Below are 24585 nucleotides of genomic sequence, written 5' to 3' on the forward strand. Positions count from 1 at the left end.
ACCTTTCCTAAGACCCCTCAGATTCTCATCTCTTTAGAATATGAGCTCAAAGTGCCAAATCTTGTCATATAAAACAGGTGCTGTTGTCAGTGCGGGTCTTCACGTGTGGTACCTCAGGCAGTTTCTCAAATGTGGATTTCATTCTCAAACTGTAGGCTTTTGAATCTAAAAACACAAAGAATCTGCCTCCCACACTTCCAGCATGTAATGGTAGGACAAGCACAGTACAACTGCTATACACATTCCTACTCAAAGGAGGCAGAAAAAAGTATGCAGAATCGTGGCTCCTAACAATTCTGAAATCCAAATGAGAAAATGATGGAAGCTCCTAGATTAGTTCTGAAGATCAAGGAATACTTCTCCACGATTCTTGACTCTTCTTTCCAGACACTTAATTCCTGCCTCTGAGTTATCAATCATATTTACTTTTTCATGAAAGGTAGCTTTTTTTGTTTGTTTGTTTTGAGTCCAAATGCCTCTCATTCTGCATGATCTTTGTCTATTACTGTTCCTGCATATGTAGCTCTTTTAAGAGCTTTGTGGGTTTCTTGTGAATCTCTTTATTGGATCTCATCCAGAACACTGCCAAAAAATTTGGTTTAAAGATACAGCCAAGGAAGTGATTAAAATCATTAATTTTCTGAAATCTTAAAAGATACATATTTTACAGTCACATCCGTGGCTGTATCTTTAGAGCAAATTTTCACAGTAGTGCCCAAGATTAGATCTTTGTTCAAAAGCCCTTTCTTAATTTTGGCACTGTTTTGGCTTGGAAAGGCTGAGAACATTAAAATACATCAGTTCTTGGCTCCTTTTTCTTTAATGGTCCTTTCTTCAATTTATCTATCTCCTCTCTCATTTTGCTAAATAGGAAGAAGAAAGAGGCTGCCCCACCAATACTTTGCCTGGAAATCTTATCTTGATGACACAGTTTATGAGCTATATTTTCCTAGTTTCCACATAGTTGCAAAAAGGTGTATTGCTAAGTTTCCTTCCTCTACCTAATCAGAATGCTCCTTCCTCTTATTTCCAATATTTTCCTTGCTTTATTGTAAGATTTCATGCACACGGTCTTCAGTCTCCAAAATTTTGCAGTGTGTGCAAGTTACTTTAAGCATTCACCAGTACCCTCTTCAAGACCACTGATGGATTCCAAAACCATTCGCCAATTATACAGTTTTGGTTTAAGGCAGTACCCTACTTCCAGGTAACAAAATCTGTTTTATTTATCCATTTATGCATAACAATAATAACTTACCCCCTGAATTAGCAGATGGAGACAAGCATTTGTTATCTTACTACTTCTGTTATTTAGAAACAGCCAGTAGCAACTTAGGTGGGTGACTGTCTTTGGGTCTTTCTCCAATTGTCCACCTGGGTGGGGTCTTTAAAGGCTTCCCTGGGGGGAATCCATGTGTGAGGTAGGTCACCTTGGCTGCTGGAAAGCCTGATAAGGTCTACCTCCAGGTTTATCTACACGGGCCTCTCCATAGGATTGCTTTACATTGTGGCAGCTGGTTTCCCCAAGGGTGAGCCTCCAACCAAGATCACCCAAGAGAGAAGCCACAGTCTTTTATAACTTAATCTAGGATGGACACACCGTCACTTCTACCTTTTCATCCACTAGAAGTTAATCAAAATATCCAGCCTAGACTCAGATGGTGGATTACATGGACCATCAAGCCAACAGACGGGGATCTTGAGGTCGTGGTTTAGACGATGGGTACTATAGTGATAAAAGTGTGAACAGTATGCAATTTTTGGTAACTAATATAGAAATAGGAGCACACATGTATCTTGTCTTATACAGCCAATAATAACAATGGAAAGATAAACCCCAAACTGATAAAAACAGTTTCCTAAAAAGAGAAGTAGAAAACAGAAGGAAGAGACAGAAATCAGAGCTATTATCTCTCAATGCACCTTGTTGGGCAGGTTTGAATTTTGAAATCTGTAAATATTTCATATAATGAAACCTCAAAAAAAAGAAGCAATCCTTAAATATCGAATCTGTCAACATTCATTTGAACTGGAAATATTTGTACAACCTGAGAATTTTTCTAAGATTTATTCCTAAAAGTGTTTCATTTCTCAATAACTGAAAAGCATAGAATCAGTAGCAAAAAGAACAAGCTGGTAACCAGATTATGGGAAATGAATTTCATTTCCCATTAAAAGGAACAAAGGTTCCTAGAAGACATAATGGATTCCAGGTCCTGAATTGGAAATGTGCAAGATGAGCCTGAGATATCTTGTGATTGATCACAGCAAAGCTATTAAGGTTCATGGGAAACTGACAGAAACACAAAAAGCCTCCACTGAAGCAGCTCCTTTTGGTCAAGGATGGAGGAATTCAAACAGCCAAAAGAATTTGCACTGTGTTGGGTTGACATATCACATACACAAAACACCATCTTTGATGGTATTCTAAAGGGAGCAGAGTTTCCTTTTGTGTTTGTTATAACCTAGTCAATATTTCTGGGGGAAAAAAAAAGGTTGATAAAGGTTCAGAATCAAGCATATTCCCTGCCTTTCTTACAAGGAATCTATTTCAGGGCAGTCCTGTAGTTTGCAAAGGAAAGTTTTGTAAGAAAATAATTCATAAATGCAGGAATGAAATCAAATCAGAAAATCACAGCATTGCAGTCTGTAAGAATGTATCTAAACAGTGATCACCAGAGGCTGCAAAGCCATTAAGTGGAAGTTTGAAGCAGAATTTTGTAATGTATGGATCAGGCTGACAAGACTTGATTTCTCCAATAAATGGGAGCATCAGACATTTTGTTACCCTTTATGTGATTCAGTAGGATATATACAACACCTCATAAATTATTCTTGAAAATAAAAAGAAGAATGTACTCAAATGTCTAAGTCACATTACTAGTTTGAGACTTAGGTGACTAAAATAAATGATGCCATGAGAATACAAGCAACCAATCCAGATCTGGAAAAATTTACATGACAAATTTATACAGCATAGCCTAGTGTTTTCAGGAGGCAAACAAACAGTATAAAAAGAAGGGGAGGAAATTTTGTGGTAGACACACACTCACATATACATACACACACAAATTACTATACCAGCAATCTAAGAATCAAAAGTAAATACAGGAAAATAGTTAAATCATATTAGGGCATTATAGAGACCTACATAAGTGTATGAACAAAGGCATCATCTTTCCATAATCTTTAAAAGCCAGAGCTACCACCCTTATCTTATCTTTGAGTATGCCCTAAGATTGTTGCTGAGACAAAATTAATCCCTGACTTCAAACAGCTTACAATTGATTTGTGGAAACCAATTACTATATAAATGATGGTGGAAGTTAGTGGTCAGGGAAATTATTGTGGACACAAAACCTTGAAATTGTGCCTCTGAAACTGAACATCTCCGAGCTTCAGTTTCCTCATCTATTAAATGGCAAGTCTCCTTGGGTTCCAAAGAGGACTGAATGTATTTCAAGTATCTGCAAATCTCAAACAGTCTTCAGATAAAGAAAACCAATAATAGCCATGTAGTATATGAAAACAGGAGCAAATGGGGCTTCTCAGCTGGCACTAGTGGTAAAGAGCCTGCCTGTCAATGCAGAAGACCCAAAAGATGTGGGTTCCATCCCTGGGTTGGGAAGATCCCCTGGAGAAGGAAACGGCAACCCACTCCAGTATGCTTGCCTGGAGAACCCCATGGACAGAGGAGCACAGCAGGCTACAGTTCATGGGGTCACAAAAAGTCCAACACAGCTGAACAGATTTAGCTCCTGTGGACTAGGAAACACGCTCCAGGTGTTTGGAGAAGGGGAATGACACAGAGTTCATAGGGAGTTAATGCAAGTTTTCTGGAAAAGGTCAGAATTTGAGCTCATTCCAGAGTGATAGCGTAAGAAATACCGCCATGTGATTGGATATATTGATACCTGCCTAGCACCTTGTCCTCTGCATGGCTGATTCTTCAAACAGTGCTGGCTACATAAGTGAGCAGATAGGAACAGTGTGCTGTTTAGACAAGTTAAGAGTTTCCATCGGGTTATACTGGTTTTAGATGGAGACTCTTGCTAATGTCTGGACAAAAATCACCCTTGGGGAATCCATTCAGTAGGGTGAAGGGCATGTTACTTTACCCTGCAAATTTTACTATTTTTCTCCCCTCAATCAAGTAGTTTCCTTTCTCTCTTACTATTATGTTCCCAATAGGGCTAAGAAAATTTATCTGAGAACTTGGAAAAATACTGCTCACCCAAATAAGCAGAAATAAACACCATCTTTTGAAGTTATATTCAATATTGACTCTTTATAAAATAAAGGAGTCACTTAGAAAAATTTCAATCTTGATACATTTTTTCCTTAATTAGAAACATCCTTACCTACTAAGGTATTAAATATCCTTTCCTGTGGCACGAATCCATATATTGCCTCCAGCCAACATTTGATACTCCGTCGTTTTTCCTCCAATCTTATCAAACAATTTTTAGCTTAAGATTTCGTTTACAACAGAGAAGAGCCTACTTAAATGTCATGTGTTCCTACATTAAGGGGACAAAGTTCTTCCTTGCTTTGTTGAGTGGAACGTTTCAATATCATTTGCATCCGCCGGGAGCAGCTGTGGTCTCCATTTCCTCTAGAAGACGGGGAGCCACAAGCCACTTTTAGCCACGGTTCAGGAAAACGCGGGCACACATCAGTCCAGTCCAGGGCCAGCCGCCTCTTCGGGAGAGGACGTCGGCGGCCGGCGCCTCGCCTGATCGCTCCAGTCTCCCCAGCAGCCGAGGGAGTAGACACATGCGCACGATCGGTCTCTTTGTGTGCACCGGCAAGGGCTCGGCGTCGATTTTATACTTCCTAACGGGGCGCAGACCGGGCACGCGAGCGTGTGCGGCAGGAATCAAATCGCCCTGTAAACGCGGCCCTCGAAATAAACGATTGTCTCGCCCCCCTCCTTGGCCTATCTTCCCAGGGAGCATACCCTCCCCCCCACCTCCGCCGCGGGGTCCCCGGGGTCCAGCCCGGGGCGTGGAGAGCCAGAGCCGGGGGTAGAACCCCGCGCCCGGGGAGAGCGCGGCGGGCCCCGGGTGCCGGGGTGGGAGCGGGGCGCGGGGCGGCGGGAGGAGCGCGGCGCCTGAGCCGCGAGTGATGAAGCGCGTCTGGCGAGCGTCTCCGGGCCCCGCCGCCGCGCGGGCCGCGGGGAGGGAGGCGCGCGGGCGAGTCGGCCCGCCCCCCCGGCCCGCCCCTCCCCGGCGCGGGTGCGCTCCGGCCGGCGCCGCGCCGCCGAGGGAGCCGCCGGCCCGAGGGTGCTGGCCGGGGGCGGCGGCGGCGGCGCGCGGCGGGGGCGGAGGTGAGGACCGGGACGCGGAGGGCGCGCGCGGCTCGCGGCGCCGGGCCGCCTTCGCTCCCCGCCCGCGGTCGCCCCGCCACCCCGCCCGCGTCCCCGGCGGCGGGAGCTCGGGGGCGGCCGGCTGCATGCGAGACCTGCGCGGACCCCGCGGCGGACGGCGGCGGCTCTCGACCCGGGGAAGCCGAGCGCACCGACCATGGCCTCCAACTTTAATGACATAGTCAAGCAGGGCTACGTGAAAATCCGCAGCAGGAAGCTGGGGGTGAGTCGCCCGCGCGGCTTTCTCGTCCCCGGCGCCCGTTTGGCGCGGCTGGCGGTGGGGGGCGGGGAGAGGTGACCCACGCGGGGACGGAGGCGGACAGGGACCCGGCTCCCCCGCGCACGGCCCGCTTGTTGCTCGGCCGGGCTGGGGGCCCGCACCTGCCTCGGGGGGCGCGGGGTGGGGGGCTCGGAGATGGGGCGAGGGCGCCGGGAGCACCCGGATCCGCATCCTCCGGTGCGCGGCGCTGGTTCAGACCCAGACTGAGAAGTCGCCTGGACGAAAGGATGATCAGTTCCGAGATGGATGCGCCCCGGGCGGGGGATTACATTCAGAGCATCCACAGGGATCTGATCTCGGGAAGTGTGCTCCTTCGGGGTACAACCGTTCGGTGTGCAGGGCGTGGATACACGCTCCTGTGAGTGTGTATCCAGAATCGTCACCGTTTCCCAGTCCCCGCTGCCCCAGCCCATTTTCAATTTCTCTTTCGATGCCTGGCTAGCGCCCCGCGGCCCTGCGGGGCGAGCCGGCGAGTTTTGCGGCTGCCCGCGGGCAGACTCCCCGGCTCGCGGTGCGCCGGGACAGGTGGACCTGCGCCCGGGTGTGCGCGCCAGGTGTGTGTTCACGGCCGCTGACCCCGGAGCCTCGGCGGCCGAAAAGTTTCTGGAGGCCCACTCACGGTCTTTTGAAAGATGCTCTGCCCGATTTGGGAGAGCGACAGTGTAGACCCTTGAGGGTTGTAAAAACTTCACTAGTGACCGGGGGAGGAGGTAAGAGGAACGTGTAGATGGTGGTAGAGGACCGGGATGTGGACTGGAGGGAGCCGGGGCGGGGGGGGGGGGGGGGGGTCACCGGGGCCGAGCACTGCCCCGACTGGGCGGACTTGGGGGTGTGGGTGCGGAGCGGCGGGGTCGGAGCGCCGGGAGGGGGGCCCCTTGGGGGAGCGCGACGTGGAGTTGAGCACGTGACACCCACCGGGCCGGGCCGGTCCAGGGCGCGAGGGACACTCCATGTGCGGAGGGCAGGGTGCCCGTTTTGCGGATTCCCTGGATGTCTCTCCGCCTCACACTTCTCCGAGTTCCAATTCTGCGGAGCTCCGGGATCCTGGGGCCACGCGGCCTTGACCGAGAACATTCCCTGCTTTCTTTGCTGAAGGGATGAGCACTCTTAACTTGGAGAGGGAGGGAGAACTTCGTTTATTTTCTCATTAAAAGGAAAGGAAGGAAAGGGAAAGAAATGAAAAGGAAAAAGGAGAAGGCAAATGCTAGATATTTAATATATCGTTGGAAAACTGAGGTAGGGCAGAGTCCCTAAAAGAAGAAGGATCGCCCGCACCCAGGAGTCGCTGCCTGGCCAGCTGGTGGGCGCAGGTGCCGGGCCGGAGGAAGGGGCCAGGCTGACTTGCCTGTGGGTGCTGCCCCTGCTGGCTTCACTTTGGAGATGCGGGCGGTACCCCAAGGACACGTGGGACCCCTTCTCGAGCCCCAACAGATCCGTCCAAGTGGGGAGCACAGAGCGGGGTGACGACCCTTCCCCCCTCCCCCCAGCCTGGCGCCCCAGCCGGCGGGAGAGGGCGGGCGCCCTGGGCCGGGTTTCGGGGCTCCTCTGGCTAGAGGAGCGCGCCTCGTTCTTTCCCGGAGAGGGAAGGAAGAACCCCCCGGGAAAAGCTGCGCGCGGCCGGGACGCGGTACTGCCATCTGTGGCCCCCAGAGCCATCAGCCGATACAGGAGGTGCGGAGCTAGAGCGTGGGGCTGGGACGGGAACTTGACCTTTGACGCCCTTTGCTCTCCCACAGGGCGCCTGCTCAGCACTCTGGCCCCTCTCCTTGAATTTTCCATTGTCTGACACTTCACACGCTATAAGCTGATGGGTGATTTCAGCCCCCTCGGGGAGACGGCGTCTGGTTGCAGTTACCCTGTATGTGAAAATCAGAATAAGGAGCAGAGCGCTGAGAAACCTCCTCCTTGCGCACTTGGCCTTAGAGTCTGTAGGATTCTTCCCGCGTCAGAACTTTCCAGGATTTCCTACAATTAAAACCGAATTTGCTACTTAATTATAAGATAGGATCCAGGGGAAGGGTATTGAAGGCTTCTTGGGTAACTATGAGATTTGCAGCCTTTGAAATGTCCTCTTAGATCACCAGACACAGCTTCCCCGCTAAAGATGGGTGCCAATGTTCATTTCCTTTCCAAAGCCTCTCTTTCCATACTCACTGCGTAGAACCATGCCTGTGTAAAGGACCCAGGAAGCATGTAAAAGCATGTTTATGTTCAGAGGACTTGCTTTTGTGTTCCATTTCTGCTTGAGAAATATGAACTCCAGAGGTTGATGTTGAAACAGTTTTGCTTGGTTTTAATAGTTAATCAAAATACTAAGCTACATTAGCCTTGACTGTTTTGGAAAATATTATTTACTTTAGAAACTTTTCTATTCAGAATATGCTAGTGTTCAAAAGAGGGAGTTCAAATGACAGAAAGTGATTCTGTAAAGCTTAGTAAGTTTTAAATGGGTCCCTTAAGATAGTTAAAACACTAAGTGAATATTGTGTGCCTTAAAAATGAAAATATATATAAAAAAATGAAAATGTATAGTCATACCCCAAGTCAGAGATATAGGAATTATCTAAGCATTCATTTTCATAGATAGTAACACATATTCCTAATTTTATGGACTCAGAACTATGAGCTTTTGTAAGCAAAATATTTTTAACTCAGCAGATACATCATAGTTCTTTTATGGGTTAAGTTTCAAAATAGAAATCTAATTAAATATGCACAGATATTTGATTTACTATGGGTAGAAGACATGCTTTCAGGAAACAAGTTTTATAGTATTCTAAGGGGAGGGAGAAGGGCTAGGTATGAGGCTAATCCTATCAGAGATAAAAAGGATGACATGCAAATATATTTTGAGATAAAATGTTTAATATGCCCTTTACTCCTCACAAGTTAGTGCTTATTGTTATGCTGAATGAGGGCAGAAAAGCACTTCCTGCCCTCTTCCCCTTGGGCAACTTTTCCAGAGGTGCTTCCGGGTCAGGTCAGTGTTTGAAAGGGCCCCTGCCCTGTGTCTTTTAATACAAACTAGTGCTACCTGTTGTGCATAGTTCTTCAGCCAAACAGTTGGATCAAGTGGTAAATGTTAAACACTTTTTTGTTTGCTTTGAAATTTGTCGTCACTCAATCAGTTTTTCTTCCATTTAGGAAAATAATTTTGAGAAGAAAATAGAATCATTTTCCTGAATTTTACTTTTGCCCTTTTAAAAAATATGCTTGTTAAATCACTGTATCTTTAAAAGTATTATTAAAAATATAATGACATGACTCATAAAGAATCATTTCTTTAAATTCTGTATTATTTTTCATTGTAATACATTCCTATTTCTATAATATATTTTCATGTTGCAGGATTTAAAAGCCTTTACAGTAGTTTAGTTCTTCTTACTGTGTTATCTGTTGCATGATTAATGTTATAATTCACGGGATACCACGGTGGCCAGTATTTTCTTTTTAAAGAAAAGAGTACTTAAAAACTCTAATAAAAATAAACAAAGCAAATGCATGTTGGTCAGTTTTGTTTATTTCTTAGCCTTGATTATCTGTTTTTCTTCTGACCTCTAACAGGTTAAGTTTAATCAACAAGGCATACATTACAAAATACCCAAGCTGTTCTTGGTTTGCAGATAGAACACCATCACTGAAACTGAGTCACTTTATACTTAGCCTGTTGACTCTAAAAATATAGCAGCAGTAAATGCAGCATAGTGGAATGACATCACATCATTACCATCACTGTCGTTGGCACACAGGTTCCAGACTGCAAATAGGCTACCATGATTCAGAAACTTGACTATCTCTAGGCTCTCACTTCGTTGTTCTCAAGGAATTTTATTCAAATACATCAACGTGTGTATTCACAGGGAGGTGTTCACAGATAGTATTTTAGTAGCTTTTTTCTAGTTCTTAGTAGTCAGGTGAGAGGTTGGCTTGGTATGTGTGGGTGTTGAAGGAGCGTCTCAGGATAGGGTGGTATTACACATTCAACAAATGGTTAAATAATTATCCAGCACCTACTGTTTGTCAGGTTGTGTGTGTGTGTGTATGAATATTCTAGAGTCAGGTCATATTAAGTCAGGGTTATTATTAACAGTAAGTTGGGCTTCCCAGGTGGCGCTAGTGGTGAAGAACCCACCTACCACTGCAGGAGACTTATAGTGACATGGGTTTGATCCCTGGGTGGGGAAGACTCCCTTGAGGCGGGCATGGCAACCCACTCCAGTATCCTTGCCTGGGAAATCCCATGGACAGAGGAGCCTCGGGGGCTACAGTTCATGGGGGCACAGAGAGTTGAACCCGACTGGAGTGACTTAGCACAGCACAGCGTCTTTTCCATGACCACTCCTCATGGTGCATCAGGGCAAGGGTACAGCAAGCCCCCTATGTAAGAATGAGGTCCATTCCCACAGTGCTGGTAAGTCCAGTGTGTTCCTAAGTTCAACAAAGTTAGCCTCGGCACCCAAACAATAGAATTGGCTATATACTACTGTATGGTGATAGGTTTATAATACTTTTCACACAAATAATACATAAAAAACACACAAAAGAGAAACCATTTTTAACCTTACAGTACAATATCTTGAAAAGTACAGTACTACAGTTCAACAGCTGGACAGTTGAACAGTCCAGTTCACAGGGGTGCACTGGCGTCTTTGAAAGTTTGCAACTTTGAAGGTTCACATGGAGGGGACTTACGGTAATCACTGTGCCCCCACCTGGCCATAGAGGAAGCAGGTGAAAGTAGGGCATGCTTCTGGAGTGTCTGATGAGCAGCGGCTTGATGAGCTCATCATCTGTTGAGGGTTTTCTCTTCTGCATAGTCTCCGTTTGTTAGAACAACCGATCATGGATTCGTCTGTCCCTTGCCCTCTTTCCCTCCTGGATTAAAACCTCAAGACACCCCCATGCCTCATCTGATGATTTATTTGTCTGCTTCTTGTAAACTCTTCTGAGTGTTCCTGCCCTTTTATAAACAACTTTTACCTGATGATGGAATAGAGTAGGTTTTCATGAGAGATGTTTCCTGAAAATTTATTCCTTTATAGAATCTCCACAAATGGGAACTTTTGTGTGTGCATTTGCATAGTTTTGGTCCCTAGAGCATTTAAACATTTTTCTGGTCTCCCATATCTCTAGAAAACTGTTTGTGAAAAGAGATTATGTCGTGTATGAAATGCATTACTAGTTTGTCAAGGATTACATATAATAAATATATTTAATATAAGATATAGGCATAATAATTTTGACCACTCAAAAGTTTGAAAGAACTTTCAGGATCATTACCACAGGTATGAGTTCTCAATCTAAGGATTTAAGATGTGGAAGTTGTATTGGGTACCTTTAAATCCTTACTCATTTGTGAATATTGTATATGCTAGGCATTTTGCTTTCTGAAGTGGATCTGTTATATACATGATGATTTATTATTTATCTCATTCTCATTAAATATGGATTTAGAAGGTATAAAATTCTAATTATTTTAGCTCTGCATTTTTTGTTGGAGTATAATTGCTTACATTGTTGTGTTATTTTTTGCTATACAATGAAGTGAGTCAGCTATATGTATATCTATATCTCCTCCCTCTTGGATCTCCCTCCCCCCCCAGTTCTACCCATCTAGGTCATCACAGAGCACAGAGCCGAGCTCTCTGCAATATTCAGGTTTTTATTCATGGTGACTATTATGTATGTGTTTAATGTTGGGTGTACATGCCGCTTATTTCTATCTGTCTACAAGTCTCACTTGTTCTTAGAATTTTAGAGTAGAAATGGTCTTGTATACCATCTATTCAGTTTCTGTATATTAATTTCTTTGTAGCCATATGTTTGTGTATATGACATTTTAGCTATCCTAAGAAACTCTATTATCTGCCTTAGTGAGATTTTTTTTTCCTTTTTGAAACATTCCTACCTATGCATATGGGCATGACTAAGTTTTGTTTTTTTTTTTTTTTTTTGCATTTTCAAACCTTAAAGCCAAAAAGCAAAGAAAATAAAAGTAAGCCTACCTGTAAAAACCAAACCAAAACATTTTGCTGGATTTTGATATGAAATGATTATGCCCATGCAATACCTGGGGGAAGTCATTAAATCAGGGGTGAGATATGAGAGTTCACATCTCAGCTTTTGTATTGATAGGTTTATACATGACTGCTGGCAAAATGAAAGTGAAGTTGTTCAGTCATGTCTGACTCTGCGACCCTGTGGACTGTAGCGTACCAGGCTCCTCCATCCATGGGATTCTCCAGGCAAGAACACTGGAGTGGGTTGCCATTTCCTTCTCCAGGAGATCTTCCTGACCCAGGGATTGAACCCAGGGCTCCTGCATTGCAGGCACATGCCTTACCCTCTGAGCTACCAGGGGAGGTTTGACTGCTGGCAAGGTGAACTTTAAAAGATGGTGTCCTCTCAGATAGCAAAGATTACGCTCACCACTCAGGGAGATCTTCCAGATGACCAAAATAAATTGTATGTAGGGTAACCAAACAGTGGTCACCATCTCTATAAATTTTACATTCCCAGTTTCCTTAAGGGTATTTCAGAGGTGCTCTGTAAAGGTTGACATCATGGATGAGTATAAAATAATGTAAAAAAATAGTTTAATCTGAAGTCTATGTATTTGAAATAGTGGCCATTGTTTCGAAGTATTTTTATTCTAACGTCTTGTTCCAGTTGGATCAGAATAAGCCATGTGAGTTGGAGAAGGAAATGCAACCCACACCAGTATTCTTGCCTGGAAAATTTCCATAGACGGAGGAACCTGGCAGGCTACGTACAGTCCATGGGGTTGCCCAGAGTCAGACATGACTGGGTGATTGAGCACACAAACTTATTGCATTGATCAGATCACAATATATGCATATGAAATCATTATGATGTACACCTTGAACTTATACAATACTATATGTCAATTATATCTCAGTAAAGCTAGAAAAACTGCTGTGTAGTAAGAGAATCTGTGCCACAATAAGGAGTCTCTATACTGGTATTTCTCCAGTCCACTTTGAATGGCCATGATTTCATTTCCATTGCACCATCGAAAACCCAGATGATCTCTGGGTCAAAACCCAAAATTTCAAAAACTGACAGTGTTCTGGTAGAATTTAAAATTCTTTAAAAATACCTAAATCTGTTTATTTTATCATTACCTTTATTTATGAAAAATAGTCTTTTATTTAAGGTTGTTATACAAAAGCTTATGTTTGAAATAACCTAGTGGAAAGTGAGTTTATTTGAAGAAATACACAACTAAAAAATAATGCACATTTACTGAGATCTGGCAAATCAAGGGGTGACACAGTTATTCAGCAAGAGGTACCCAATGTCTTTAACATCAGACAGCACTGAAATATACTCTGCACTCTAAGAGGCCAGGATTAGTTATTTGTTTATTTTTGTAGCCAACTGCTTTTAAGTGGCAGGAATGGAACTATGCATAAACGATGTTCCTTTTCTTTTCTTAGTTTCTTTATTTTTTAAAATTAACTGTATGTCATTCTCACTTATATTTATAAATGTTTAAATATATGATGTATTACATGTGTAAACGTGTAGTTATTTTTCTCTTGATTATTTTATAAATATGAAATACGTTTTCTGACCATTAACTAACCTTTAAAATATGCATGTGTATATGTCTGTGAATGTACATATGTACACATACTTAAATACATGCATATATATGTTGTTTATTAAGTAGAATATGTATATATTTCCAAATGAGTTGTTAGCCCTCATTCGTGCTGAATTGTTATTTTCCCTAACAGTGTAAAGGCACCTAGCCCTACTCCAGGAGAATAAAATGTTCATAAAATGTCTTATATTTATTATATAAATTGCACGTCTTCACATTATACTTTTATTTGGGAAAATGTTTGGTATTAGTTTAAAATTGAATTTTAATGTATTTTTTAAAAATTACAACTTTTAAAGGGTGGCAGCCAGTAAGAGAAAATTCTATATCTCTGTCTATATAAGTCTGGTAAAACTTTTCACATGTTATTCAAGAAAAAGAATGAAAACATACTTTTGACATATTTGAACTTGCCTAGAAAGCTATGCCTTTCATTTAACTTACTAGGAAAAAGGAATTATATCTCTCAGTGCTTTAAGGACCCTTGGGACTGTGCTGTAGAAAGGACCCATGTCATTTTACCGATGCTTTTATCAACCTCATTATGCTTTGGAATCTCTAAGTATTAGCTTTGTAACTGTCTGAACCACCAGGGAAGCCCCCAGAAGTGTTAGTTGCTCAGTCATGTCCAACTCTTTGTGACCCCATGGACTATAGCCTGCTAGGCTCCTCTGTCCATGGGATTCTTCAGGCAAGAATACTTGAGTGGGTAGCCATTCCCTGCTCCAGGGGACCTTCCTGACCCAGGGATTGAATCTAGGTTTCCTGGATTGCAGACAGATTCTTTACCATCTGAACCAAGAGTTCAGTTCAGTTCAGTCACTCAGTCGTGTCTGACTCTTTGTGACCCCATGGATTGTAGCACTCCAGGCCTCCCTGTCCATCACCAACTCCGGGTTTAACTCATGTCCATTGAGTCGGTGATGCCATCCAACCATCTCATCCTGTCTTCCCCTTCTCTTCCCACCCTCAATCTTTCCCAGCATCAGGATCTTTTCCAATGAGTCAACTCTTCGCATCAGGTGGCCATAGTATTGGAGTTTCAGCTTCAGCATCAGTCCTTCCAATGAATATTCAGGACTGATTTCCTATAGGATGGACTAGTTGAACCTCCTTGCTGTCTAAGGAACTCTCAGGAGTCTTTTCCAACACTACATTTCAAAAGCATCAATTCTTCGGTGCTCAGCTTTCTTTATGGTCCTTCTCTCACATCCATACATGACTACTGGAAAAACCATAGCTTTGAGTAGATCGACCTTTCAGGAGAGCCTCAAATAAAAGTACATCCATGTACAAATCATAATGTATAACTCTAAGGTACCAAATTTAAGTATAAGTATGAAATGTACTCTTCTGTACATTTAGAACATAGCAACTGTTTACAACTCCAAAGGCTGCTTAACACATACGCTGTTGCTCCTTATACTTTGCACAGTTCTGTACATTACTTAGCCCTTGATTAAAAAAATGGTTCTCAATATTTGTGAGGGACTGCATATTGGCGTCCCCAGGATGGGTATGGAACATTGAGGTAAAGGACCAGACTGAAGAGGCTTGCAGTATCCTGAGGATCTGGAAAGTCACTAATGTGTTTACAAGAAAGGTTAAACGTTCATTCTCAAATTAGCAACATCCACGAATCTTGGGTGTGTAAAAAGGATTGCAGTCAATTAGGACTTTTGGCAAGGAGACCAAATAGGAGTGAGTTTTAGTGTCTTGGAAAAACACTAGTAATTCTAGTGGCTAGCTCTGATTGAGAATCACTGACATAGAAGATTTTTTCTCCTCAGCATGGAGAAGAACCAGTTCTTCAACTTACTGTTGTTTGCATTGAGAAGTCAGCCATCAGTCATAGTTGCCTTTTGAAAAGGGTTGGTCTTTTTTCTTCTGGCTGCTTGTAACTTTCTTTTTTCCTGGTTTTCAGGGGGGTTGCTGTGAAATGCAGAGGTGCAATGTTTATTCTGTTCATTATTTGGGGGTGTATGGTATTGCTTATTCCACGGCTTGATATCTTCCTGCAGCTCTGAAAGATGATCTACCATTACTCTTTCACACATTAATTCTGTCCCTTCTTTATCCTTCATTGCTCACATGTTAAATTGTTTGTACCACGCATCCTGTGCCTTTTGGTTTTTTTCCTTCTTTTTCTATAGCTTTGAGATTCAAGATAGATGTTTACTACAGACCGTCCTTCCAGTTCACTATTTTCTGTTCAACTGTGAATACTGTGGTTTTTACCTGGTTCTCTAGCCTGCTGTTCCTGATTTGAGGTAATAAAATATTAAATAAATGTTTTCCCATCTGAATCAGCCAGTGTCAGCTTTGATCACAACTAATAGCAACTAAGACACCCAGCAGATAGGAGAGCATTATTGGAAGTGATGCAATTAAATTTTAAAATATACTTAAATCCAATATATGCTAAATATATTCTAAAGTAACTAATTTTTAGAGCATTGATGATTAAGTAATTGTCCTTAGCAATATGTAGATGCTAGAATTCGTTTTCTGCTGTAGTCACTACTAGCGTGGACATTTAGAGCATATTTAGTGAGTTACTCTGTTCATCCATGGAGAAGTTTAGGAGCTTCAATGGATGCATACATTTAGACCATATAATTAAGAAAAAGGTTTTTCTAATATACCCAACAAATTTTGGACAAAGATATAAAAGCAATTTAATGAAGAAAGGATATCTTTCAAACAAATGTGCTGGGAAAAATTGGACATCCATAGGCAAAAAAATGAATCTCAACATAAACCTCATACCTTATAGCTCAAAATAGATTACTGATTAAAGCGTAAAAAGTAAAATTATGAAATTTGTAACAAAACATAAAAGAACTTTGGGAACTAGGACTAGGCAAAGAGTTCTTGGACTTGACACGAAAGTGTGACTCTTAAAAGGAAAGCTTGATAAATTAATTCCATCAAAATTAAAAACTTTTGTTTTATGAAAGAGCCTGTTTAGAGAATTTTTAAAAGCTATGGGGTGGGGAGGAATTATTTACAAACTACATGTCTCTAACAGATAACATGAATAAAAAGCTCAAAACTATAAGTTAAATTTAAAAAACAACAGTTCAATTAGGAAATGGGCAAAAAAAAATGAACTGATACTTTGCCAAAGTTGATAAACACATGAACAGATGTCAACATTAGCCATTAGTGAAATGCAAATTAAAAGCATCATGAGTTATCAGTAAATACCTATTGGAAAGGCTAAAATGAAAAACAGTGTCAACACCAAATACTAGCAGGAGACAGAAAACCTGAATCACTCATACACTGCTGTTGGGGATGTGATTTCCTTCAGACACTCTTGAAACAATGTGGCAGTTTCTTAAACTATGCAAGGGCCATACTGCCATCAGCAGTACCATTGGTAACCTATCCCAGGGAAATTAAGACTTTTGTTCACATGTGAACCATATAAATGTTCATAGCAGCTTTGTTTTAAATATCCCTGAACTGAAAACAAGCCAGATATCCATCATTGGATAAATGGTTAAACTGTAGGACATCCTCATCATGTAATACTACTCAGCAATAAAAAAGATTAAACTCTTGTTACCCCCTAAAGATGAATCTTGAGAGAATTATATTGAGTGAAAAAAAAAATCCCCAAAGGTTATACACTATGTGATTTCATTTGTATAACATCCATATGTCTTCTTCGGAAAGTATCTATTTAAGTCCTTTGCCCATTTCTAACAGTGTTGTTAGGTTTTATTTTGGATGTTAACCCCTTATCAGATAAATGATTGGGAAATATTTTCTCCCATTTCATAGTTTGCTTTTTTATTTTGTTGACGATTTCTTTTGCTGTGCAGAAGCTTGTTTAGTTTGAAGTAGACTTCCTCTCTTTCTTTGAATTGTGAAAAATACAAATGTTGACTATCTTGCAGTTGCAAGTGAGTGTTCTCTGTGAAGGAGGCTTATATGAGCTAGGTTTGCCCACAGGACACCTTAATTACTAGGAGCCAAGCGGCCTGAATACTCCTTTGACTGTGGGAGCAAATAGCAATGAAAACTTCTCTGCCTTTGCTTCTGAACTCGAAGTGAGCCACCTTGTCCAAATTTTAGAACATGCCATTACTTAGAAGAAGATAAAGGTCAGCAACAATTTCAATGGAATTTCTTTTTATATCTCCAGTAAGAGACCACTTGGCTACATTCCCATCCAAAAAGTGCTATTAGCTATTTTGATTCCCGAGATAATACCTCATTGCAGCTCCTTTTTAAATGATAATAAAACTGCCCAGAATACAAAGTAAATGAAGTCCCAAATAAAGCATCTAGGAATAGTTTCAGTTATTATGCTGTCTGATGACAGGTTAATTTCAGTAGCTGGATAAGACGTAAAGGGGGAACTCTAAGATTACTTTTGAAAAATAGTATGACACCTGAAGCATATGGTTATCTACAACTCATTTCAGATTCAGAATCAGTGGTGAAGGAAATAATCATTTTTCTATGTAATTAGAATCTGTAACCTATTTGGTACATTTTTCAATTAAAAATATCATGATTATTTTTAAATATATATTAACTAAGGATATGTTAATATGAAATATATCAAGATGAAGTGGTAAAAAGAAGGAAAAGAATAATTTGCATCAATGCCTCCAAGTCAGGGGACCATTATGTCTACTACTGTGGACAAGAATCCCTTAGAAGAAGTAGAGTGGCCCTCACGGTCAACAGAAGAGTCTGAAATGCAGTCTGAAATGCAATCTCAAAAATGACAGAATGATCTCTGTTCATTTCTAAGGAAACCATTCAACATCACAGTAATCCAAGTCTGTGCCATAGCCACTAATGCTGAAGAAGCTGAAGTCCAACAGTTCTGTGAAGACCTCCAAGACCTTCTAGAGCTAACACCAAAAAAAATATATATATCCTTTTCATCATAGGGGACTAGCATGCTAAAGTAGGAAGTATGGGGTCACAAAGAGTCAGACACAACTTAGTGACGGAACAACCTGCATGTCTAGTAGCGGTCTCTGCTCTGAGGCGTTCTGAAATGAGGAAGACCCAGGGTCAGGCCAGCCCGGCCTGGCACATAGACGGGTCGTCAATACATCTTTGTTAAATTTTTAGATAAGTTTATATTCAGAACTGCACTACCAGGGTTTTGATTGACACAAAAGTAGTATTGGCACTGCTGTCTTGGAGGCACTTTGTAATTTTCCTGTTCATAATTAGCCTTAGGAATATCAATTGAATTGCAATACAAAGGCTGTAGTAGGCAATATATCAGCTAGCTTATGCCTTACATCTTACCTAATGGGATCACAAAGAGTTGGACACGACTGAACTGAACTGAACTGACTGAAAAGATGTTACCCAGTACTTCGTTTTTTCTGGAATATTTTTAAACTTCATCTAAAGACCCTTCCTTGGTGGCTCAGATGGTAAAGCATCTGCCTACAATGCGGGAGACCTGGGTTCGATCCCTGGGCCAAGAAGATCCCCCGGAGAAGGAAATGGCTTCCAGAAGGAAAGATGCTTCCTAGATGAAAAACAGTTTCACCCACTCCAGTACTCTTGCCTGGAAAATCCCATGGACGGAGGAGCCTGGTAGGCTACAGTGCATGGGGTCGCAAAGAGTCGGACATGACTGAGCGACTTCACTTTCACTTTAAAGACCCTTTCTGAAAGTTCTTTTGAGAAAGCACTAAAATTTAGCTTCTCCAAAAACACACCATGTAACAAAACCCCCCAAAATGCATTTGTTTTTTGAAGAGGATAAGTTTTGTTTAAAGGCTACCAAAATTTAAAATTCAGTTCTACAACATCATATGTATTTCTTATATTGTGTTGTATTATTTGTTTCAGTTGCTATTTTGACTATGCTTTATGTGTATATTGATTTTTAATATTGGTTGTGAAATTTCAAAGTTATATGAGATAGAACCTTGTGATAACTTTTTGAGCAAGAGGAATTTTCCATAAGAATCATACCAACAACTTGTATTTTTACAGCATTTTACATTTTAAAACATGCTCTTGTGTATGGTCCCCCTTTAAAATAGCATATTCAACAGCAATGAAATGAGTATACTATCAAGGGTGAAACAGATCACCAGCCCAGGTTGGATGCATGAGACAAGTGCTCGGGCCTGGTGCACTGGGAAGACCCAGAGGGATGGGATGGAGAGGGAGGCGGGACGGGGGATCGGGATGGGGAACACATGTAAATCCATGGCTGATTCATGTCAATGTATGGCAAAAACCACTACAATATTATAAAGTAATTAGCCTCCAACTCATAAAAATAAATGGAAAAAAATAATAAAATAACACATTCTTCACTGGGCAGATCAGATATCATCTTTATTCTCTACAGGAAGATTTTAAGCAAAGTAAGATAAACCACCATGTGTCCAAAAGTGTCATTCTTTTACAGTCATTTCTAGTTTCTTCTCAGAATACCAGTGCTAACCACTGCATACATTTTGATGACAATGCATTTCACTCTCACCCCAGTAGAGGCTCTCCTCTGATGTGGCATCCTTGATTAGGACATGGTATGTGTTTTTTCTTTGGACTTTCCTGGTGGCTTAGTGGTAAAGAAACCACTTGCCAGTGCCGGAGACATGGACAGATCCCCTGGAGGAGGAAATGGCAACCCACTCCAGCATGCTTGCCTGGGAAATGCCTTGGACAGAGGGAACTGGCGGGCTGCAGTCCACTGGGGTAACAAAGGGTCAGAACACGACTGAATGAACAACTTTTTCTTTATGACCTATACAAATTATGAAACTCCTGTTTTGGGTACATTTCCTTCCAGTGTAGATGAGAGCCATTCAACGTCTCTGTTCCAATACTTTGTCTCCACCGTGTCTGACTCCTAATCTCAAAGGTAATGTCTCCAGGGGGTCCTCAGATCTCGTTACCACTTTCCTTGAGCTGCACATAATCTTCCAGCCTTGAAAGCTTGGTGTGTGCATCACTTTAAATGTGTTGGAGAATTATGAAGTTTTCTCCCTTGTCTTTATTGTTAAGGGCTTGCCTGGTGGCTCAGCTGGTAAAGAGTCCACCCGTGATGCTGGAGACTTGGGTTCAATCCCTGGGTTGGGAAGATCCCCTGAAGGGAATTGGCAACCCACTCCAGTACTCTGGCCTGGAGAATCCCATGGACTGCATGTAGTCCATGGAGTCGCAGAGTCGAACATGACTGAGCAACTTTCACGTTGTTTATTGTTAAACATGAAGACCGTTATAAAGAACAGTCCTATACGCAGATGCGTCATTCTGAAATAGGTCTTCTTCCATTTCCTTGATGTTCGCTTTTCTGACATGTCACTTTATGACTTAGTGAAATTGATGGATCCCCTCTTCTAGCAGTGACTGCATTCCTTTGGTCCCTGAAACAACGCTCCACAAACCTCTGCTTGAGGACATCTCAGTATTTCAGGTTACTCAGAAGATTTAAGCCTCAGTTCAAGACTTCCAGGCTTCAAGCATTAGCACAGGGTCATGGAGAGGAGAAGCTCTGGAAGGACCTTTTGTTGAGCCCTCTGACTTCCCAGCTCTCTATCTCATCTGTAAATCGACTGTCACGTGCCAAAGACAATTCTATAGGGCTACTGTTAGCTGTAAATAAGATAAAATATTCAAAGTGTAGGCACGCAGTAGACCGCACACCATTTCACGTATTGACATTAATGTTTCTAAATAACAAGCACTGACTTGACTAGCCACAATGAAGACATATCATCTTTTTGGAGTATTTAATACATTTCACCTCTTCGGGACAGTACTTCTTTCTTGGCATTCGGCAACACACTTCACTGGATTTTATATTTGATACACAGTGGGAATGTGGCAGGATTTTAATCCAGAGCAATTGCTTGATGAAGGTGTTTTAGACATTTTAGTCTGGCAGAGTGACGCGTGCAGACTGATGTGAGTGAAGGCGTGGTAACCAGAGTGAAGGCTGCCAGGCTGATCACACCTTGGCTGCACCTGCATTGGGCGGCCGTGCTTCCTTACTGGGCTGCTGAGACTCCTGGACTTTGATGGCGAGCTCTTCTCTGTCATTCCATGTTTTGTTTTGTTTTTTCTTTCCAACTGTCCGATTTGTTTCAGCTAATAGAAGCACAGGTAGTATCACCCAGAAAGCCCTCCACTTCTGGACTTGCCATTACATAGACCTTACCGACTTCCAGCCATAACTGCACCTGCTCAGACCTGCTGTCACGTCCGTGTGGAAGCTGAGGTTGCCCTGAACCGCTGCCTCCCTCTGCTTTTTGGCCACACCTTCATCTTTCACTGGTTTTTGCGCCTCCCCCCGCCCTCCCAGCGCCCACCATTGAAAGACGTCGCTCAATCACCTGTTTCTTTTTTTTTTTTTTCCAGTTTTAAACTTTTTTTTTTAAATGATCCATACAAAGTACATAAACTAATTTTCAAGGGGAAATCATATGTTTCTAAAACTCAACCTATTCTTAGAATCCTTATTGAGTCCTGAGCCCTCCAGTTTTTGGCTTCCCAGGTAGCGCGAGTGGTAAAGAACCTGCCTGCCAATGCAGGAGACATAAGAGATGTGGGTTCGAGCCCTGGGTTGGGAAGATGCCCTGGAAGAGGAAACGGCAAGCCACCCCAATATTCTTGCCTGGAGAATCCCACAGACAGAGGAGCGTGTTACAGTCCATAGGGTCTCAAAGAGTCAGAAATGATAGAAGCGACTTGGCATGCTCTACAGTTTTATTCATACTCCTCAAAAGATTTCATCTGAAGTAGATATCATTCCAATCCCAAAGAAAGGCAATGCCGAAGAATATTCAAACTACCGCACAGTTGTACTCATCTCACACGCTAGTAAAGTAATGCTCAAAATTCTCCAAGCCAGGCTTCAGCAATACATGAACCGTGAACTTCCAGATGTTCAAGCTGGTTTTAGAAAAGGCAGGGAACCAGAGATCAAATTGCCAACATCCGCTGGATCATCGAAAAAGCAGGAGAGTTCCAGGAAAACATATATTTCTGCTTTATTGACTATGCCAAAGCCTTTGACTGTGTGGATCACAATACCAGACTTCCTGACCTGCCTCTTGGGAAACCTGTATGCAGGTCAGGAAGCAACAGTTAGAACTGGACAAGGAACAACAGACTAGTTACAAATAGGAAAAGAAGTATGTCAAGGCTTTATATTGTCACCCTGCTTATTTAACTTATATGCAGAGTACATCATGAGAAACGCTGGGCTGGAAGAAGCACAAGCTGGAATCAAGATTGCCAGGAGAAATATCAACAAGCTCAGATATGCAGATGACACCACCCTTATGGCAGAAAGTGAAGAGGAACTAAAAAGCCTCTTGATGAAAGTGAAAGAGGAGATTGAAAAAGTTGGCTTAAAGCTCAACATTCAGAAAACTAAGATCATGGCATCTGGTCCCATCACCTTATGGGAAATAGATGGGGAGACAGTGAAAACAATGTCAGACTTTATTTTTGGGGCTCCAAAATCACTGCAGATGGTGATTGCAGTCATGAAATTAAAAGACGCTTACTCTTGGAAGGAAAGTTATGACCAACCTAGACAGCATATTAAAAAGCAGAGACATTACTTTGTCAACAAAGGTCCATCTAGTCAAGGCTATGGTTTTTCAGTGGTCATGTATGGATGTGAGAGTTGGACTATAAAGGAAGCTGAATGCTGAAGAATTGATGCTTTTGAACTGTGGTGTTGGAGAAGACTCTTGAGAGTCCCTTGGACTGCAAGGAGATCCAACCAGTCCATCCTAAAGGAGATCAGTCCTGGGTGTTCATTGGAAGGATTGATGCTGAAGCTGAAACTCCAGTACTTTGGCCACCTCATGCGAAAAGGTGACTCGTTGTAAAAGACCCTGATGCTGGGAAGAATTGGGGGCAGGAGGAGAAGGGGACAACAGAGGATGAAATGGCTGGATGGCATCACCGACTCAATGGACATGAGTTTGAGTAAACTCTCGGAGTTGGTGATGGACAGGGAGGCCTGGCATGCTGCAGTCCATGGGGTCGCAAAGAGTCAGACGACTGAGCGACTAAACTGAACTGAACTGAACTGAAAGTAGATATTTAAAACTTTAATCTCATTTCCAATCTCCAGATTGCTATGCCCAAATTTTTATGAAAACTTTCCTGCTTATTACCCATACTGCATCCCCAATGGAATGAGTCTACATAGAACATACTGTATTTTTTCCCCAAACCAGCCACTTCATCATATGGAAACATATTTAAGTAGATATTCCTATTAACACTGTCAGTCATTTCAAAATGACTCGGTATCAGATCTCAGAGATGGTAATAGCTCTTCCATTTCTCTGAGTCACTGCAGACAACCAAATGTCCTATCTTACTGGTGCTGACTGGGGATATCTTTGTTTTTTGTGGTCTCTTTTCCAGTTGAAATTCTGCTTCTTTAACTTCAGGCTTAAATGTTGGTGAGATTTTCCAATAGTTCTTTTTACTGCCAGCTCAATTATCCTTGTACTTCTGCCAGATTAATTTTCCTAAATTTCAGTTTGAAACATATAATTCCCCCCTCTGAAATTTTACTAGGGTTCTCATTACCTAGAGTAATAATTAAACTAAAAGTTATAATTCAAAGCTATTGACAATATCTACTATTGTTTCCTTTAGTTTTTTTATTACATAATGTTTCAAACATACTGGAAGCTACATAGAATCATACTACAAGCCAACACATGCAGACTACCCATATTTTACCAATCTAATCCTGTATTTTTTTGTTTCAATTTTTTTAAGATAGAAAAAATGTTGAGAGTTGAAGACCCATTTGAACCTTTTGCTTTTGACACCCTGAACAACTGTATTCAATATTTATCCATGTTACTACATAGATCTAGTTTATTTCATTGGTTGTATTGGCCTGTATTATATACGTAAACTACACTTCCTCTGTTAATGGACATCACTGAGGTTTTGCTGTTTTGCTATTATAAATGATACTTCAACAAATACACTTATATAATTCTTCCTGATCCCATATATCCAAGTTTCTCCAAGGAGTGTGGTTTGAAGTAGAATTGCAGTTTTTAAAATAAGTGCATTTTCATTTGCCTAGGTGTTTTCAGTTTGCTCACAAATAATTGTTGCAGTTGTTCCAGTGAAATGAGAGAATGTATTATATCACATCCTCAGAAGTAATAGCTATTACCATATTTCTTTAAATTATGAAAAATTCAAGCAGAGTATATATAACTGTATTAAAAATAATATTTTGCCATATTTACTTCAGTTTTTTTAAAGTAGAAATAAAATGGGTCAATTTAAGGCCCCTTTTGTACCCCA

At 41.9% G+C, this 24585-nt stretch overlaps 1 protein-coding gene across 1 annotated transcript in view; it reads left to right on the top strand.

The window, feature by feature from the left end:
- The first annotated feature begins 5228 nt into the window (after positions 1-5228).
- DOK6 (docking protein 6) overlaps positions 5229-24585 on the top strand; it is a 385596-nt gene continuing 366239 nt past the window's right edge. The window contains exon 1 of the mRNA XM_070452939.1: positions 5229-5591. Coding sequence (XP_070309040.1) covers positions 5526-5591 — 66 coding nt within the window. The 5' untranslated portion in view covers positions 5229-5525. The remainder of the gene's footprint in view (positions 5592-24585) is intronic.

This window comes from Odocoileus virginianus, chromosome 22, assembly GCF_023699985.2.
Source record: "Odocoileus virginianus isolate 20LAN1187 ecotype Illinois chromosome 22, Ovbor_1.2, whole genome shotgun sequence".
Lineage (NCBI taxonomy): Eukaryota > Metazoa > Chordata > Mammalia > Artiodactyla > Cervidae > Odocoileus > Odocoileus virginianus.